At 54.0% G+C, this 17,828-nt stretch overlaps 2 protein-coding genes and 2 non-coding genes across 4 annotated transcripts; all 4 read right to left on the reverse strand.

Moving 5' to 3' along the window:
* Positions 1-5,029: 5,029 nt before the first annotated feature.
* Positions 5,030-10,312, reverse strand: LOC101747649 (PHD finger protein 7-like). Its single transcript, XM_025145164.3, has 9 exons — positions 8,557-10,312; positions 8,127-8,218; positions 7,938-8,039; positions 7,555-7,679; positions 7,218-7,380; positions 7,020-7,126; positions 6,685-6,798; positions 6,415-6,533; positions 5,030-6,249 (listed from the first exon to the last, which is right to left on the reverse strand). Exons 1-9 carry the CDS (start codon positions 9,224-9,226, stop codon positions 5,768-5,770), a joined length of 1,974 nt encoding a protein of 657 aa, XP_025000932.2. The 5' UTR covers positions 9,227-10,312; the 3' UTR covers positions 5,030-5,767.
* On the reverse strand, positions 9,735-9,812 carry MIR7479-2 (microRNA 7479-2). Its single transcript, NR_105647.1, has one exon. It is a non-coding gene; the product is annotated as a microRNA 7479-2 (primary transcript).
* A 1,384-nt stretch (positions 10,313-11,696) lies between the features above and the next one.
* Positions 11,697-15,342, reverse strand: LOC121108335 (PHD finger protein 7-like). Its single transcript, XM_040655963.2, has 9 exons — positions 14,855-15,342; positions 14,425-14,516; positions 14,236-14,337; positions 13,853-13,977; positions 13,516-13,678; positions 13,318-13,424; positions 12,983-13,096; positions 12,713-12,831; positions 11,697-12,547 (listed from the first exon to the last, which is right to left on the reverse strand). Exons 1-9 carry the CDS (start codon positions 15,189-15,191, stop codon positions 12,066-12,068), a joined length of 1,641 nt encoding a protein of 546 aa, XP_040511897.2. The 5' UTR covers positions 15,192-15,342; the 3' UTR covers positions 11,697-12,065.
* A 690-nt stretch (positions 15,343-16,032) lies between these two features.
* On the reverse strand, positions 16,033-16,110 carry MIR7479-3 (microRNA 7479-3). The gene has a single exon (NR_105648.1). It is a non-coding gene; the product is annotated as a microRNA 7479-3 (primary transcript).
* Between the last annotated feature and the right edge of the window lie 1,718 nt (positions 16,111-17,828).

The raw sequence follows: 17,828 nt of genomic DNA on the forward strand, positions 1-17,828 counted from the left end.
CTCATTAGCCAAAACCTCTATGGCTCTGTGAACCAATACCTTTGCAGGTTTGGCTCTTTTGAGTTCAAAACCTTCTTTCCTTAGGCAATTACAATTTTCCTCTCTTTTGAGATGCAGATTTATTCAACCCCAAATATTTATGACAAAAAGTTAGCTTTTGGTGCCCTACCATATGATTTAGCACACTAGAATTGAAGTTTGCAATGCAGTACAATGACTGTAACCCTACTTTCCAGGGTATTGTATGGTCTTAGCTAAGAAAAAGGAAAAATCCCAAAGATTATCTCAACAGACAAAAGAAACACAATAAGTATGTTGATTTTCTAAAAGCACTATTCTGAAAGCCTCACATTTTCTTTGCTTTCAACAGGTAATTTATTTAACTGTGAGTCTCCTAATGTTAGACCATTAAGACTTCTGGAACATTTGCCATCATTGACTCCTCTGGACTACTAACAGCATAGAAACATTCAGCAGCAACAAGATGTGAAGCAGAGTAGCAAAAGTACAATAACAAGGACTGAAATAAGATTTTAATGTGTAATGAAATGTAGCCTAGATCCTGGGCTGGTGGTTTTATGCATATGATATTAATCAGAAATTCTGAAGCCTAGATAACATGTAATAGTCCTTTAATGTCCATTATGTTTGAGGTGGAATATATTGCTTCTACTGCAACTAAACAAGCCTTGATGCTTAACTAGTTTGCAACTTGCCTTATGATTTTCTGTGCAGCATCAAAGAACAATGGAGCAGGCTGACAGTGTTTTCCACTGTCATACACACTGCACAGCAGTTAATGACAAGATGCTCAGAAATATCTATCTGTCTGCTCCTCAGATACCTCTTCTGTGTTGCTCCTTAGTTTTCACTCGCTAATTTGATGCTCATTATTACTCTAATATTGTAAAATTCCAGTGAACAGAAGACTGAACCCAGTGAAACACAGTGTTTTCTTAGTCCTAAATCAGCAGCAGCCTCACAAATACCATGCTCATCACTTGGCTTATTTGATACTCTACCCAGCAAACCTGATTTTAGTCATCCTCTAGAAAGCTAGTACTTCTGAACTCCCACATGAGCAAGTCATACCTGCAAAGGCTCTATCATTGCCATTATCCTACCAGCTAGAAATGACAGATATGAATGTTTTAAACAGGAAACTGACATGAGATAGAAAATAAATCTTTTGTAGGCTACTAAACTTGATTTTCTGTTAGGATAACTTTATCTGCTATGCTACGTAAAAAAATGATAGTTCATAGAAACCAATTTTATTCTAGTTTCTTGCTCATCACGTGTGCACTGAGGAAACAAATAATGTGCATTTTTGTAGAAACAAAAGTGAGTAACAAGGTGGAAATGCCTTTTCGAATGGAAGGATGGTTAGTCAATATTTCACAATTGTTGGCAAAGCAGATGGAGCTTCCAGCAAATGGCCCCATCTTTCTGACCTGCCTACGACATCCCCTTGCTCCAGGAATATGCCTTGAAAGTGCTGCTCTTTTTAAATGACATTTCACATTCATCCTCCATGACTGTATTTTCAGATTCACTTTTAATAAGGAATGGGCGAGGAGCTGGCAGCAGTGGTTCTGGTGGACTGTAAGAAATTGAGTGTCAGGAGAAATGTGCCCTTTCAGCCCTAGTCCTCTTCCTCTTCACTTAAATGGGTATGGATCAGAGTAAAGGTGAAAAAAAACCAAGTGAGAAAAGGCATTGCTAGCAGGGATAGCAAGCCAATATCTGTACTTTAAATAATTGAGTCTAAATTCACGGACAGGGTGTTAAGCATTAACAGAGATAGTGGCTGAGAATAAAAGACAGTTTAAGGTATTTGGCTGTACAAGGCAAGGTTTCAGTGAAGGCCAGCTCCTTTGTCTTTGTCTAGAGAACAGCAAGAGCATCCCAGGTGCCTGTGGCACCTTCTCCAGAAAGATAAAATGGAAAGAAAATACATTCTTCTTCCCCTTCTTGCATGAAAACAAATACAAATGTAAGAAAGCACAGTACAGGCCAACATGAAGACTTGATTTAACACATAATCTTGAAGTTTTCTGCTTGAGTGATGCTTTTAAAAATCTCCATAATCAATGAATTTCACTTCTGCTGGGGAAAAGACGGAGTCTGAAACCATCAGCAGTTTCTAAAGTACGTGCAAACAGCAAACAAGTCAGTGGTTCATTCAGCGAACAACCTGACTTCTTAAAGACTCTTCTAAGTCACGCTAGCCTGCTTGAGAAAACAGCATCACTGTGCTCACGATGAGAGTCTTTGCTTTGAGTTTTTCAGCAGGATCAGATGTAGCCAGAGTTCTGACATCACGCTGGAGGTGACCTGCAGCAGCACAGCAGGTGACAAGCCTCCACATCTCAATCTCATCTCGTGCTCTGAGCTGTCTCGGATGTCCAGACATATGAGCTTTCCAGGAACTCAGAGCAAACTCAACATTTTGCCTCGAACCTTCTTTATCTTTGCTGCAGATTAGTTGCTCTGTTTTGTTTGTTTGCTTCTTTTTGCAAATTGTTAAAGCAATAGGTTAAATAATGTCATGTGGGTGCAGATTTCTTTTTGTCATATGATAGATGCAGTGCTGGTCACAGTGGGCAGGGACTTAATGGGAGAACATAAGGGACACACACACTGACCTACAGCTTTCTGTCAGTGTGCTTCTATAAGCTGTGCAGAGACAGAATGTATCAGATGTGCCAAAACAACAGCAAGTATGACAATGGTGAAGATTACTCAAATTTTCTTAGCCATGACTCCCAGAAAAATAGTGAAAATATGCATGTTTGAAAGAAAATGGTCTTCTGTAGATGAACAGCTTTTAAAATCAGAAGGGACTTCCTTCTAACCATCACCTTTTTATGGGAACTCATGTTCAGATAAAGAGGTTTGTGCAGCAAAATGCAAATGAAGTCAGGAGAAGCAGCTCTGAGCACCCTAATGCAGCTGTTGGTGTCCCTGATTGTTGCAGGGGATCTGGACTACATGACTTTTAAGGGTACCTTCCAACTTAAAAGATTCTATGATTCTATGGGATACAAAGCTAGTGGTTAGTCTGACAATAGTTGAGAATCTGATGTACAGATATCATGCAGTATTTGGACATCCCAAATTAAATAACTTCTTAGATAATAGAAACCACAAACTTACGCTTACATGTTGTGGACTCTGAAAGAGAGACCAGTCTTACAAATTTTGAATCTGTTTTCTGGATGACAGGTAGGATGGGCTTATTTTTCAGATCTTAATATCAGCTTAAAAAATTAGCTGAGAAAGAAACAGAAATCCAAATTTGAACACAAATCCAAATTATTCCTTCCTGGACAGATGGGTTCTGGGATTGCTGTTAAGTTTAATGCTTCTGAGAATCTTTCTTCCACCCTCACCACCATCACCAACAGTATTTTCTCAGAGTAACAGATCTCCACGGATTACAGTGATTGTTAACCACTTTCCCTATAAGCTTCTCCAGTATTTAAAGAGGGATTCTTTATCAAGGAGTGTAGTGATAGGATAAAAGGGGAAATGATTTAGAATGGAAAGAGAGCAGCTTGTATTAGATGTCAGCAGGAAATTCTTTACTCGGATGGTCGTGAGGCCCTGGCACAGCTGCCCAGAGAAGCTATGGGTGCCCTATCCCTGGAAATATTTGAGACCAGGTTGCATGAGGCCCTGGGCAGCCTCATCTGCTACACAGATTACACCCTCAGTGATTCAGGTAATGACAATTAGAGAGCTCCTCATCCATTAGGACTGCCACAAGTCCTTGGGACTGGACGTGCTCCACCCTCGGGTACTGAGGGAGCTGGCGGGTGTGATTGCAGAGCTGCTCTCAGACATCTACCAGAGCTCCTGGTTATCTGGAGAGGTCCAAGAGGACTGGAGGCTTGCCAGTGTGATTCCCATCTACAAGAAGGGCCATAAAGAGGATCCGGGGAACTAAAGGCCTGTCAGCTTGACCTTGATACCGGGGAAAGTTATGGAGCAAATAATCTTGGGTGAGATCACATGGCACCTGCATGGCGTCCAGAGGATCAGGCCCAGCCAGCACGGGTTTGTGAAAGGCAGGTCGTGCTTGACCAACCTCATCCCCTTCTTCAACTGGGTGACCAGACTGGTAGACGAGGGAAAGGCTGTTGAAGTAGTCTACCTGGACTTCAGCAAAGCCTTTGACAGGGTCTCCGGCAGTATTCTCCTGGGGAAACTGGTTGCTTGTGGCCTGGACAGGTATACCCTTCTTGGGGTAAGGAACTGGCTAGAGGGCCATGCCCAGCAGCTAGTAAATAAGGGAGTTAAGTCATGCTGGTGACCCGTTTCAAGTGGTGTCCCCCAGGGGTCGGTACTGGGGCCCATCTTGTTTAGTATCTTTATTGATGACCTCGATGAGGGGATTGAGTGTACCCTCAGTAAGTTTGCAGATGACACCAAGCTGGGAGGTAGTGCCGATCTGCCTGAGAGGAGGGAGGCCCTTCTCAGGGATCTAGGTATGCTGGATTGCTGGGCTGAGATGAATAGATGAGGTTCAACAAGGCCCCCTGCTGGGTTCTGCATTTTAGGCACAATAACCCCATGCAGCACTATAGGCTTGGAGCTGAGTGGCTGGACGACTGTGAAGAGGAAAGGGACCTGGGGGTGTTGGCTAATGCTTGGCTGAACATGAGCCAACAGTGAGCCCAAGTGGCCAAGAGGGCCATTGCCATCCTGACCTGCATTAGAAATAGTGTGGAAAGCAGGTGCAGGGAGGTAATCATCTGCTGTACAGACAGACTGCTAGAATATGACCTCAGTTTACATGGCCGGTAGTATAGGAACGAAGAAAATTTAAACTGCTTGACACGTACCCCACTGGCCAAGGGAAAATCACCTCTTAACTGTGGTATTTCTGATAGATAATCAGTAAATAAGCATTTCTACAGCACTCCTGTATTTCTGGTAACATTGAAACTGTGTCCTTTCCTGTTTCAGTCTGTTCTCCTGTCCTCATCCTGGATGAGGAGCTACGAGATATGGTTTAGTGGCTTGTGGTAGCAAGGGTAATGGGAGGACGATTGGACTAGCTGATCTTGCAGGTCCCTTCCAACCTTGTGATTCTATGATTCTGTGATTCTATGATCTGGGAAACCGTCTTTCCTCCTCACATCATTGCCACTGTTTTGGTTTCAGGCCTGTCTCCCGTCTCCGTGCCCTTCCCCAGTTTTCTCCTTTCCCCTTTCCCGGGGTGTGGGTCTGTGGGTCCCTGCCCCCGTTATATCACAGCAGCTGGCTGAACTGGGCTGTAAACTGTTGGCACCCCTCTGTAGCCCCTTTTGTTCGGACTGGTGGGCCTGTGGGCTCGCAGCCCTCTGTCACAGGCACAGATAAATCTAAAGATAACTCCACCTGGGAAGGTGCTGGGGAGAAGACAACGCTGCGGTCTCAGCCCCTAACAGTGCCCACCGCAGGACAAGCAGAGAAGAATGAAGCCAACACATGTGGAGTATGTTGAAGGTTTATTTTCTTAGCTGCTTGGAACCACAGCCATCACGTGGGGATGGGACACGGCCGCTTCTGCACCGTCTTTGGGACTGGCTGTGGGGACGTCTTCTCTGATGCTGGTGGCTATGGGGACGTCTTCTCTGTTGCTGCACCTGAGAGAGGCTTTGTGCCCGGGCTGGTCCACTGAAGAATGAAGCCAATATGTGTGGACTCTCTTCACGGTTTATTTTCTTTGCCGCTTGGAAGCACAACCGTCACGTGGGGATGGAACAGGGTGGCTGCTTCAGCGCCGCCTTTGGGACCGGCTGCGGGGACGTCTTCTGCGATGTTGGGCCCGGGAGCGGCTTGGTGCCCGGGCCGGTCCCCGCTGCCTGGACCGGCTCCCACGGCCTCCTCGGGGCCGGCTGCGGGAAGTCGAAGCGCGACGCCCCACTGGGGATCGGCTTCGAGTGTGGGCCCGCCCTCGCTGCCTGGATTGCCTCCTGCGTGCAGGCAGAGGGGAAGCCCTCGAGGACCTCGGTGGTGCTGGTCTGGCCGAGGTGCGAGTGCTGCTCTGAGCACCTCGGGCTGTTGTACGGCTGGTGCCACGGCATCTTCGGGGCCGACTCTGGGAGCCTGAGGCCCGACCTTGCAATGGGGAACGGCTTCTTGTGCGGCCAGTCCCCCGCTGCCTGGGATGCTTTCTGGGTGCAGCTGCCGGGGATGGCCCCGGTGCCATCTGGCTGGAAGTGCTGGGGATGCCGAGGTCGTAGTTGCGGCGGGACGCTGTAGGGAGAGACAGGAAGGTCAGCAGGATGAACCTCCAGCCCCAGGGCAAGACCGGCTGCCATCCCCCATGGGGCACAGAGACTGTGGCAAGGCCACCCTGAGCACCCATTGCCAGGCCTTGCCTGGCCCCAGTCCCGCGGCACGCAGCTCTTTGCCTCTTACCAATGGCCTCACCAGCACAGGTATCGCACTCCCAGGTGCCTCCTCTGCTGTACCAGTAGGAGCAGTACCAGTGCGTGCCATTTGCGGCACAGGAGCGGCAGAGGAGCAGCTGCCAGAGCCTGGGGAAGCAAATGGGTTGTGGCTGTGAGGACGAAGTGAAGTGAGGTAGGGAGCAGCCAGCATGGCTCTGCTGCTCAGTCTTTGCTCCCCCAGCCTGTGGTGAGGCTGAGATCCCACACAGAGCCCCAGAGGACTGCAGAGGTCACTCACCCCTGTTCCTCTGCCTCCTCCCTGCCTCTTCGGTAATAGCAGATGCTGACATCACAGCGCCTGTGCCTTTCTCGCAGCGCCTGGTACGCTTCATCGTCCCACCAAGATGGTCGTCTGCCAGAGAAGAGGGGGAATGTGATGAGCCCCCGCTACCGTAGGCGTGAGGCAGATCCAGGGCATCCCTGCTCATCCACCTTGAGCTCATTCCCAGTTTCTCCATGAAGCTGAGACCAACGCTCGCAGGGTGGCAAGGGACCCGGCCTGCCAGGGCAGCTCCTGGGCAGGCACAGCACCTGCGCCTGAGTGTCCGCAGAGCCGGGCAGAAGGACACTAACCTGACTGGAATTTGGATCCCCAGCTTAGCCATTTTGGCACGGAATCGCGCTTTTCCTCTGCAGACAGGGCAGACGAAGAGCATGGTGGCAGCATGCATGGCCTGTTTCTGCAGGAGAAGCACAAGCAGCATGAGCGTGAGCGAGGCTGGGTGCTGCTGAGCACTGGCCGTGCCCACCGGGCGAGGGGAGGGCTCCTACCCTGATGCAGCCCCGGTGGAACCAGGCCTGTTTGCACGTCGGGCACACCATGGTGTGGTAGGACGTGCTGTCCCCCACGGGCTCCAGGCAGATGACGCAGAGAGTGTTGTGGGATGGAGCTGCCTCCGCTGCCTGCCGAGGGCGATGCTCACAGCAGAAGGACCTGGGCAGGAGGACAGAAGGGGTGGGCAAGGTGAGAAGTGCTGTGAGGAGGGCAGAGAACCAGGAAGGAGCACCAGGCCTGGGCTGTGGCAGGGTGCTGGGAGGTGTGGCTGCATGTTCGTCCCTGGGAGGAACAGGGAGGAACGGCAGCTTGGCTGCTGCTGACAGCCCTTACCTGTGCTGCCCAAAGTACTGCGTGACGCATTCCCCCTTCTCGGCGCAGGGCAGATGGAAGCTGCGCTCACAGCCTGTCTCTGCGCAGCTGATGGCAGCTCCCTTCCCACGACAGACAAAGCAGCGCTGGAAAGAGCAAAGCAGCCCCCATCAGTGATGGGCTCAGGGCCTCCGCGGCCGGCCCCACTGCTCTGGGCAGGGCACAGGGTGTGGGCACTGCTGCCTCACACTCTGCAGAGCGGCCAGGCAGACAAGGCTCGTTTGCTGTGGTGGGCCTATGTCCTGGAGCCGGTTGGAAGGGCCGCAATCACTTTTTCTGGGCCAAGGTGAAGCTGGTGTGAGTCTCTGCCAGCACCAACCTCCCTGTTCTGTTCAGGTCCTCACCTTCTGGTCTGCCAGCTGGATTGTGTGCTGGATGGCATCCGGGGGGAAGCCAAAAATTCCCCCCGTAGGGCGTTTCCATTTCAAAAGGCCGTTGGCAAAGAACTGTAGGAGAGAAAAGAGCGGGATCTCGTGAAGCCAGAAAGCAAGTGAGCATCCCCGGCAGGAGCCCTAGCTCTGGAGGGAACTCACCAAGCAGAAGCGGTGGGCACAGAGCCCACCATCGGCAGATGTCTGCCCGCAGATGTCCGGGTCGACCCGTGCCCTGCGGCACAGCATGCACACTGGAGAGGAAGGAGAGAGCAACCGTGAGCAGCGGTGAGCACCTGGCAGGGCCGGGTGTCCCTGGGGGCTGTCCCCGGGGCCTGCTCCAGGCCTGCTGTGTCGGCTGAGGGGTAGGGCTGGAGGGGGTGGAGGGGAAGGGGGCATCGCAGGTCCAGCAGTCCCAGTGAGCAGCCATAGCCGAAGCTGTGCCCCCTGCCCAAGGAGCAGAACGGCCCCGCCTGCCCGCAGCACTGGGGAGCCCCTGCCCGCCCCTTCCTCTCCTCCCAGCCGCAGGCAGACCCCAAGCAGCCCTGTGCCTGGCAGCAGGGAGCCACGTGCAGGGATACGGTGCTCCCACCTGGCTTCCCAGACTTGGGGGCCTCCTTCTTCCTTCCAGACATGTTCGGCATCGATGGCGAGAAACAAGAGAGTCGCTGCTCTCTCCACGCCTCACCAGGCCGCACTGAGCACGGCCCCAGCCCAGCAGCCTTTGCTCTGCTCCCAGCCCCGCGTGTCACAATGGCCGCTCCCTGACACCACTGTGACATCACGGCCACCACCTCACAGGGCTGAGGGCGTGGCACCCACACAAGAGGGCAGCAGCTCCTGTGGGCAGCACAGAGCGTTGGGCCCGGTGCTTGCATCAGCAGGGTGCTTGCATCAGCAGGGTGCTTGCACCAGCAGGGAGCAAGCATGGCCTCCCTCAGGCCTTTCGCACCGCGCTTGTGCCGGGGCGTCACAGCAGAGAGTCTAGTAAAGGTCTGCGGGTCGACAGCACAGCCAGCATTTCTAGTGCGTGTGCTGACTGACTTTCCATGGTCTGATGGTGAGAGGACAAGGGGGAGCGGTTTTGACCTGAGAAAAGTGGAGGCCAGGGGAACTGTGAGAGGGAATTCCTCACTCGGAGGGTGGTGAGGCCCTGGCACAGCTGCCCAGAGAGGCCGTGGGTGCCCATCCCTGCAGACACTCCAGGCCAGGTTGGACAGGGCCCTGTTCCAACCTGACCTGCTGGGTGGCAGCGCTCCCATGGCAGGCACTTGGGCTTGGGTGGGTTTTAGGATCCTTTCCTATCCAAGCCTTCACACATCAAAGCTTCAACCCTCATACAATTCCCCGAGGCAAAGTGGCATAGGAAGGGCATGATTCCCTTCAAGCCTGCATACAAAGTGCTTCAGGCAAACTTCCGAGGTCTGCTTTCTTTGACCTGCTGGCAGGTCAACGGGCACCATGCCAGAGACAGGAGAGGAGCTGTCCCTTGTCCAGGGCTGCAGTCCTAGAGTCACACTGCAGCATCCCTGCTCATCCAGCTGATGGGAGAGCCCCCACGTCTAGAGAGCCTCCCTCTGTGGAGATGTTCAAGGCCTCACTGGTTAGGGCTCCAAGCAGCCTGACCTAGTGGGTGGCAACCAACGCACTGCAGGAGTTTGGAACCTGATGGACTTTAATGTCCCTTCCAACCCAAGCCATTCCAGGATCCTGCGATTCAAAATGTCTATCAGATCCAGCATTAAGCCAGGCGACTAAGCCACCTACCCAGCCAGTCATGACATGACATCTACAAAGGCTACCACAGTAGTCAAGCACTGTTTTTTCTTAGCAAATCTCTGCTTACTACTCTGGATAATTTTTTTTTTTTTCCTTTTTTTCCGCCTGCTTCAAGATGATATCCAGAATAAGTAGTTCTAACACTTTCCCCGGGATGGATGGGAGACTGACTGGCCTATAGTTGCCTGAGTCCCTCTTGCTGATCTTTCTGAAGATTAAAATGACGTTGGCTATCCTCCAGTCTTCAGGCTTCTCTCCTGTTCTCCATGACTTTTCACAGATGATAGACGGCTGGTCTGTAAACGCACGCTGCTGGCTCACGTCCAGCTTCTCATCTAGCAGGACCGCCAAGCCCTTCTCCACAGGGGCTGCTCTCAAGGAGATCCTCCCCAAGCCTATAGAGATACCTGGGTTTTCCCCGGCCCAAGTGCGACACCTTGCATCTGGCCTTGTTGAAGCTCATGAGCTTCACGTGGACCCACTTCTCCAGTGTGCCCAAGGCCCTCTGGATGCCTTTCCTTCCTTCCGGTGTATCAATTGCACTGCTCAGCTTGGTGTTGTCTACACACTTGCTGAGGGTGCACTCGATTCCATCGTCTGTGTCACTGATAAAACTGGGGAAGAGCGCCGGTCCCAAGGACGACCGGTGACCAGCTTCCACCAGACATTGAACCATCAATCGCAACCCTGTGGCTGCGACCAGCCAACCAGTTCTTAGTTCATTGAACAGTCCATCTTTCCAATCCGTGCCTCTCCAATTTAGAGAGAAGGATGTGGTGAGGGACCATGTCAAAGGCTTTGCAGAAGTCCAGGAAGATGGCATCCGTCACCCTTCCCCTGTTCACTGTTGCCGTCACTCCATCACAGGAGGCCACCAGATTGGTCAGGCACGATCTGCCCTTGGTGAAGCCACGCTGGCTGCCTCGGATCACCTCTTTGTCTCCTATGTGCCTTAACATGGTAACCAGGAGGATCTGCTCCACGATCTTCCCAGGCACAGAGGTGAGGCTCACCAGCCCGTAGTTCCCTGAGTCATCCTTTCTCCCTTTCTTAAAAATGGGAGTAACGTCTCCCTTTTTCCAGTCATTGGGGATTTCACCCAACAGCCATGGTTTGTCCAAGACGATGGAGGGCGGCTCGGCAACCACATCAGCCCTCTCTCTCAGAGCCCTAGGATGGATATCATCTGGCCCCACGGGCTCACTTTCATGCATGCAGCTTCATGAGGAGGTCTTGCACTTGTTCCGTTGGAACAGTGGGATGTAACCCACTCCTCTCACCCACACCTAGAGCATTATTTCAAGGATCGATAGCAAGAGGAGTGAAATGAACACAGAATAGCGCCATAGAAACTAGCATATGACCTCAGTTTACATGGCAAGTAGTATAGGAATGAAGAAAATTTTAAGTGTTTGGCACATGGCCAAGGGAAAATCACTGACACTGCTGACAGATGCTCAGTAAGTAAGCGTTTCTACAGCACTCCTGTATTTCTGCTAACATCTTAGCTGTGTCCTTTTCTGTTTCAGTCTGTTCTCCTGTCCTCATCCTGGATGAGGAGCTACGAGATATGGTTTAGTGGCTTGTGGTAGCAAGGGTAATGGGAGGACGATTGGACTAGCTGATCTTGCAGGTCCCTTCCAACCTTGTGATTCTATGATTCTGTGATTCTATGATCTGGGAAACCGTCTTTCCTCCTCACATCATTGCCACTGTTTTGGTGTCAGGCCTGTCTCCCGTCTCCGTGCCCTTCCCCAGTTTTCTCCTTTCCCCTTTCCCGGGGTGTGGGTCTGTGGGTCCCTGCCCCCGTTATATCACAGCAGCTGGCTGAACTGGGCTGTAAACTGTTGGCACCCCTCTGTAGCCTCTTTTGTTCGGACTGGTGGGCCTGTGGGCTCGCAGCCCTCTGTCACAGGCACAGATAAATCTAAAGATAACTCCACCTGGGAAGGTGCTGGGGAGAAGACAACGCTGCGGTCTCAGCCCCTAACAGTGCCCACCGCAGGACAAGCAGAGAAGAATGAAGCCAACACATGTGGAGTATGTTGAAGGTTTATTTTCTTAGCTGCTTGGAACCACAGCCATCACGTGGGGATGGGACACGGCCGCTTCTGCACCGTCTTTGGGACTGGCTGTGGGGACGTCTTCTCTGATGCTGGTGGCTATGGGGACGTCTTCTCTGTTGCTGCACCTGAGAGAGGCTTTGTGCCCGGGCTGGTCCACTGAAGAATGAAGCCAATATGTGTGGACTCTCTTCACGGTTTATTTTCTTTGCCGCTTGGAAGCACAACCGTCACGTGGGGATGGAACAGGGTGGCTGCTTCAGCGCCGCCTTTGGGACCGGCTGCGGGGACGTCTTCTGCGATGTTGGGCCCGGGAGCGGCTTGGTGCCCGGGCCGGTCCCCGCTGCCTGGACCGGCTCCCACGGCCTCCTCGGGGCCGGCTGCGGGAAGTCGAAGCGCGACGCCCCACTGGGGATCGGCTTCGAGTGTGGGCCCGCCCTCGCTGCCTGGATTGCCTCCTGCGTGCAGGCAGAGGGGAAGCCCTCGAGGACCTCGGTGGTGCTGGTCTGGCCGAGGTGCGAGTGCTGCTCTGAGCACCTCGGGCTGTTGTACGGCTGGTGCCACGGCATCTTCGGGGCCGACTCTGGGAGCCTGAGGCCCGACCTTGCAATGGGGAACGGCTTCTTGTGCGGCCAGTCCCCCGCTGCCTGGGATGCTTTCTGGGTGCAGCTGCCGGGGATGGCCCCGGTGCCATCTGGCTGGAAGTGCTGGGGATGCCGAGGTCGTAGTTGCGGCGGGACGCTGTAGGGAGAGACAGGAAGGTCAGCAGGATGAACCTCCAGCCCCAGGGCAAGACCGGCTGCCATCCCCCATGGGGCACAGAGACTGTGGCAAGGCCACCCTGAGCACCCATTGCCAGGCCTTGCCTGGCCCCAGTCCCGCGGCACGCAGCTCTTTGCCTCTTACCAATGGCCTCACCAGCACAGGTATCGCACTCCCAGGTGCCTCCTCTGCTGTACCAGTAGGAGCAGTACCAGTGCGTGCCATTTGCGGCACAGGAGCGGCAGAGGAGCAGCTGCCAGAGCCTGGGGAAGCAAATGGGTTGTGGCTGTGAGGACGAAGTGAAGTGAGGCAGGGAGCAGCCAGCATGGCTCTGCTGCTCAGTCTTTGCTCCCCCAGCCTGTGGTGAGGCTGAGATCCCACACAGAGCCCCAGAGGACTGCAGAGGTCACTCACCCCTGTTCCTCTGCCTCCTCCCTGCCTCTTCGGTAATAGCAGATGCTGACATCACAGCGCCTGTGCCTTTCTCGCAGCGCCTGGTACGCTTCATCGTCCCACCAAGATGGTCGTCTGCCAGAGAAGAGGGGGAATGTGATGAGCCCCCGCTACCGTAGGCGTGAGGCAGATCCAGGGCATCCCTGCTCATCCACCTTGAGCTCATTCCCAGTTTCTCCATGAAGCTGAGACCAACGCTCGCAGGGTGGCAAGGGACCCGGCCTGCCAGGGCAGCTCCTGGGCAGGCACAGCACCTGCGCCTGAGTGTCCGCAGAGCCGGGCAGAAGGACACTAACCTGACTGGAATTTGGATCCCCAGCTTAGCCATTTTGGCACGGAATCGCGCTTTTCCTCTGCAGACAGGGCAGACGAAGAGCATGGTGGCAGCATGCATGGCCTGTTTCTGCAGGAGAAGCACAAGCAGCATGAGCGTGAGCGAGGCTGGGTGCTGCTGAGCACTGGCCGTGCCCACCGGGCGAGGGGAGGGCTCCTACCCTGATGCAGCCCCGGTGGAACCAGGCCTGTTTGCACGTCGGGCACACCATGGTGTGGTAGGACGTGCTGTCCCCCACAGGCTCCAGGCAGATGACGCAGAGAGTGTTGTGAGATGGAGCTGCCTCCGCTGCCTGCCGAGGGCGATGCTCACAGCAGAAGGACCTGGGCAGGAGGACAGAAGGGGTGGGCAAGGTGAGAAGTGCTGTGAGGAGGGCAGAGAACCAGGAAGGAGCACCAGGCCTGGGCTGTGGCAGGGTGCTGGGAGGTGTGGCTGCATGTTCGTCCCTGGGAGGAACAGGGAGGAACGGCAGCTTGGCTGCTGCTGACAGCCCTTACCTGTGCTGCCCAAAGTACTGCGTGACGCATTCCCCCTTCTCGGCGCAGGGCAGATGGAAGCTGCGCTCACAGCCTGTCTCTGCGCAGCTGATGGCAGCTCCCTTCCCACGACAGACAAAGCAGCGCTGGAAAGAGCAAAGCAGCCCCCATCAGTGATGGGCTCAGGGCCTCCGCGGCCGGCCCCACTGCTCTGGGCAGGGCACAGGGTGTGGGCACTGCTGCCTCACACTCTGCGGAGCGGCCAGGCAGACAAGGCTCGTTTGCTGTGGTGGGCCTATGTCCTGGAGCCGGTTGGAAGGGCCGCAATCACTTTTTCTGGGCCAAGGTGAAGCTGGTGTGAGTCTCTGCCAGCACCAACCTCCCTGTTCTGTTCAGGTCCTCACCTTCTGGTCTGCCAGCTGGATTGTGTGCTGGATGGCATCCGGGGGGAAGCCAAAAATTCCCCCCGTAGGGCGTTTCCATTTCAAAAGGCCGTTGGCAAAGAACTGTAGGAGAGAAAAGAGCGGGATCTCGTGAAGCCAGAAAGCAAGTGAGCATCCCCGGCAGGAGCCCTAGCTCTGGAGGGAACTCACCAAGCAGAAGCGGTGGGCACAGAGCCCACCATCGGCAGATGTCTGCCCGCAGATGTCCGGGTCGACCCGTGCCCTGCGGCACAGCATGCACACTGGAGAGGAAGGAGAGAGCAACCGTGAGCAGCGGTGAGCACCTGGCAGGGCCGGGTGTCCCTGGGGGCTGTCCCCGGGGCCTGCTCCAGGCCTGCTGTGTCGGCTGAGGGGTAGGGCTGGAGGGGGTGGAGGGGAAGGGGGCATCGCAGGTCCAGCAGTCCCAGTGAGCAGCCATAGCCGAAGCTGTGCCCCCTGCCCAAGGAGCAGAACGGCCCCGCCTGCCCGCAGCACTGGGGAGCCCCTGCCCGCCCCTTCCTCTCCTCCCAGCCGCAGGCAGACCCCAAGCAGCCCTGTGCCTGGCAGCAGGGAGCCACGTGCAGGGATACGGTGCTCCCACCTGGCTTCCCAGACTTGGGGGCCTCCTTCTTCCTTCCAGACATGTTCGGCATCGATGGCGAGAAACAAGAGAGTCGCTGCTCTCTCCACGCCTCACCAGGCCGCACTGAGCACGGCCCCAGCCCAGCAGCCTTTGCTCTGCTCCCAGCCCCGCGTGTCACAATGGCCGCTCCCTGACACCACTGTGACATCACGGCCACCACCTCACAGGGCTGAGGGCGTGGCACCCACACAAGAGGGCAGCAGCTCCTGTGGGCAGCACAGAGCGTTGGGCCCGGTGCTTGCATCAGCAGGGTGCTTGCATCAGCAGGGTGCTTGCACCAGCAGGGAGCAAGCATGGCCTCCCTCAGGCCTTTCGCACCGCGCTTGTGCCGGGGCGTCACAGCAGAGAGTCTAGTAAAGGTCTGCGGGTCGACAGCACAGCCAGCATTTCTAGTGCGTGTGCTGACTGACTTTCCATGGTCTGATGGTGAGGGGACAAGGGGGAGCGGTTTTGACCTGAGAAAAGTGGAGGCCAGGGGAACTGTGAGAGGGAATTCCTCACTCGGAGGGTGGTGAGGCCCTGGCACAGCTGCCCAGAGAGGCCGTGGGTGCCCATCCCTGCAGACACTCCAGGCCAGGTTGGACAGGGCCCTGTTCCAACCTGACCTGCTGGGTGGCAGCGCTCCCATGGCAGGCACTTGGGCTTGGGTGGGTTTTAGGATCCTTTCCTATCCAAGCCTTCACACATCAAAGCTTCAACCCTCATACAATTCCCCGAGGCAAAGTGGCATAGGAAGGGCATGATTCCCTTCAAGCCTGCATACAAAGTGCTTCAGGCAAACTTCCGAGGTCTGCTTTCTTTGACCTGCTGGCAGGTCAACGGGCACCATGCCAGAGACAGGAGAGGAGCTGTCCCTTGTCCAGGGCTGCAGTCCTAGAGTCACACTGCAGCATCCCTGCTCATCCAGCTGATGGGAGAGCCCCCACGTCTAGAGAGCCTCCCTCTGTGGAGATGTTCAAGGCCTCACTGGTTAGGGCTCCAAGCAGCCTGACCTAGTGGGTGGCAACCAACGCACTGCAGGAGTTTGGAACCTGATGGACTTTAATGTCCCTTCCAACCCAAGCCATTCCAGGATCCTGCGATTCAAAATGTCTATCAGATCCAGCATTAAGCCAGGCGACTAAGCCACCTACCCAGCCAGTCATGACATGACATCTACAAAGGCTACCACAGTAGTCAAGCACTGTTTTTTCTTAGCAAATCTCTGCTTACTACTCTGGATAATTTTTTTTTTTTTTTCCTTTTTTTCCGCCTGCTTCAAGATGATATCCAGAATAAGTAGTTCTAACACTTTCCCCGGGATGGATGGGAGACTGACTGGCCTATAGTTGCCTGAGTCCCTCTTGCTGATCTTTCTGAAGATTAAAATGACATTGGCTATCCTCCAGTCTTCAGGCATCTCTCCTGTTCTCCATGACTTTTCACAGATGATAGACGGCTGGTCTGTAAACGCACGCTGCTGGCTCACGTCCAGCTTCTCATCTAGCAGGACCGCCAAGCCCTTCTCCACAGGGGCTGCTCTCAAGGAGATCCTCCCCAAGCCTATAGAGATACCTGGGTTTTCCCCGGCCCAAGTGCGACACCTTGCATCTGGCCTTGTTGAAGCTCATGAGCTTCACGTGGACCCACTTCTCCAGTGTGCCCAAGGCCCTCTGGATGCCTTTCCTTCCTTCCGGTGTATCAATTGCACTGCTCAGCTTGGTGTCGTCTACACACTTGCTGAGGGTGCACTCGATTCCATCGTCTGTGTCACTGATAAAACTGGGGAAGAGCGCCGGTCCCAAGGACGACCGGTGACCAGCTTCCACCAGACATTGAACCATCAATCGCAACCCTGTGGCTGCGACCAGCCAACCAGTTCTTAGTTCATTGAACAGTCCATCTTTCCAATCCGTGCCTCTCCAATTTAGAGAGAAGGATGTGGTGAGGGACCATGTCAAAGGCTTTGCAGAAGTCCAGGAAGATGGCATCCGTCACCCTTCCCCTGTTCACTGTTGCCGTCACTCCATCACAGGAGGCCACCAGATTGGTCAGGCACGATCTGCCCTTGGTGAAGCCACGCTGGCTGCCTCGGATCACCTCTTTGTCTCCTATGTGCCTTAACATGGTAACCAGGAGGATCTGCTCCACGATCTTCCCAGGCACAGAGGTGAGGCTCACCAGCCCGTAGTTCCCTGAGTCATCCTTTCTCCCTTTCTTAAAAATGGGAGTAACGTCTCCCTTTTTCCAGTCATTGGGGATTTCACCCAACAGCCATGGTTTGTCCAAGACGATGGAGGGCGGCTCGGCAACCACATCAGCCCTCTCTCTCAGAGCCCTAGGATGGATATCATCTGGCCCCACGGGCTCACTTTCATGCATGCAGCTTCATGAGGAGGTCTTGCACTTGTTCCGTTGGAACAGTGGGATGTAACCCACTCCTCTCACCCACACCTAGAGCATTATTTCAAGGATCGATAGCAAGAGGAGTGAAATGAACACAGAATAGCGCCATAGAAACTAGCATATGACCTCAGTTTACATGGCAAGTAGTATAGGAATGAAGAAAATTTTAAGTGTTTGGCACATGGCCAAGGGAAAATCACTGACACTGCTGACAGATGCTCAGTAAGTAAGCGTTTCTACAGCACTCCTGTATTTCTGCTAACATCTTAGCTGTGTCCTTTTCTGTTTCAGTCTGTTCTCCTGTCCTCATCCTGGATGAGGAGCTACGAGATATGGTTTAGTGGCTTGTGGTAGCAAGGGTAATGGGAGGACGATTGGACTAGCTGATCTTGCAGGTCCCTTCCAACCTTGTGATTCTATGATTCTGTGATTCTATGATCTGGGAAACCGTCTTTCCTCCTCACATCATTGCCACTGTTTTGGTGTCAGGCCTGTCTCCCGTCTCCGTGCCCTTCCCCAGTTTTCTCCTTTCCCCTTTCCCGGGGTG

This window comes from Gallus gallus, chromosome Z, assembly GCF_016699485.2.
Source record: "Gallus gallus isolate bGalGal1 chromosome Z, bGalGal1.mat.broiler.GRCg7b, whole genome shotgun sequence".
NCBI lineage: Eukaryota > Metazoa > Chordata > Aves > Galliformes > Phasianidae > Gallus > Gallus gallus.

Excerpts from the sequence above, each read along its gene's own strand:
- LOC101747649 (XM_025145164.3), bottom strand. The coding sequence starts at position 9,226 with ATGGGAGCGCTGCCACCCAGCAGGTCAGGTTGGAACAGGGCCCTGTCC. Across the intron at positions 7,680-7,937 it reads TCCAGCTGGCAGACCAGAAG|CGCTGCTTTGTCTGTCGTGG; the intron begins GTGAGGACCTGA and ends TGCTCTTTCCAG. Across the intron at positions 6,799-7,019 it reads GGGATCCAAATTCCAGTCAG|ACGACCATCTTGGTGGGACG; the intron begins GTTAGTGTCCTT and ends CTTCTCTGGCAG.
- LOC121108335 (XM_040655963.2), bottom strand. The coding sequence starts at position 15,191 with ATGCTTGCTCCCTGCTGGTGCAAGCACCCTGCTGATGCAAGCACCCTG. Across the intron at positions 14,517-14,854 it reads CCCCAAGTCTGGGAAGCCAG|TGTGCATGCTGTGCCGCAGG; the intron begins GTGGGAGCACCG and ends CTTCCTCTCCAG. Across the intron at positions 14,338-14,424 it reads GTGCCCACCGCTTCTGCTTG|TTCTTTGCCAACGGCCTTTT; the intron begins GTGAGTTCCCTC and ends TCTCTCCTACAG.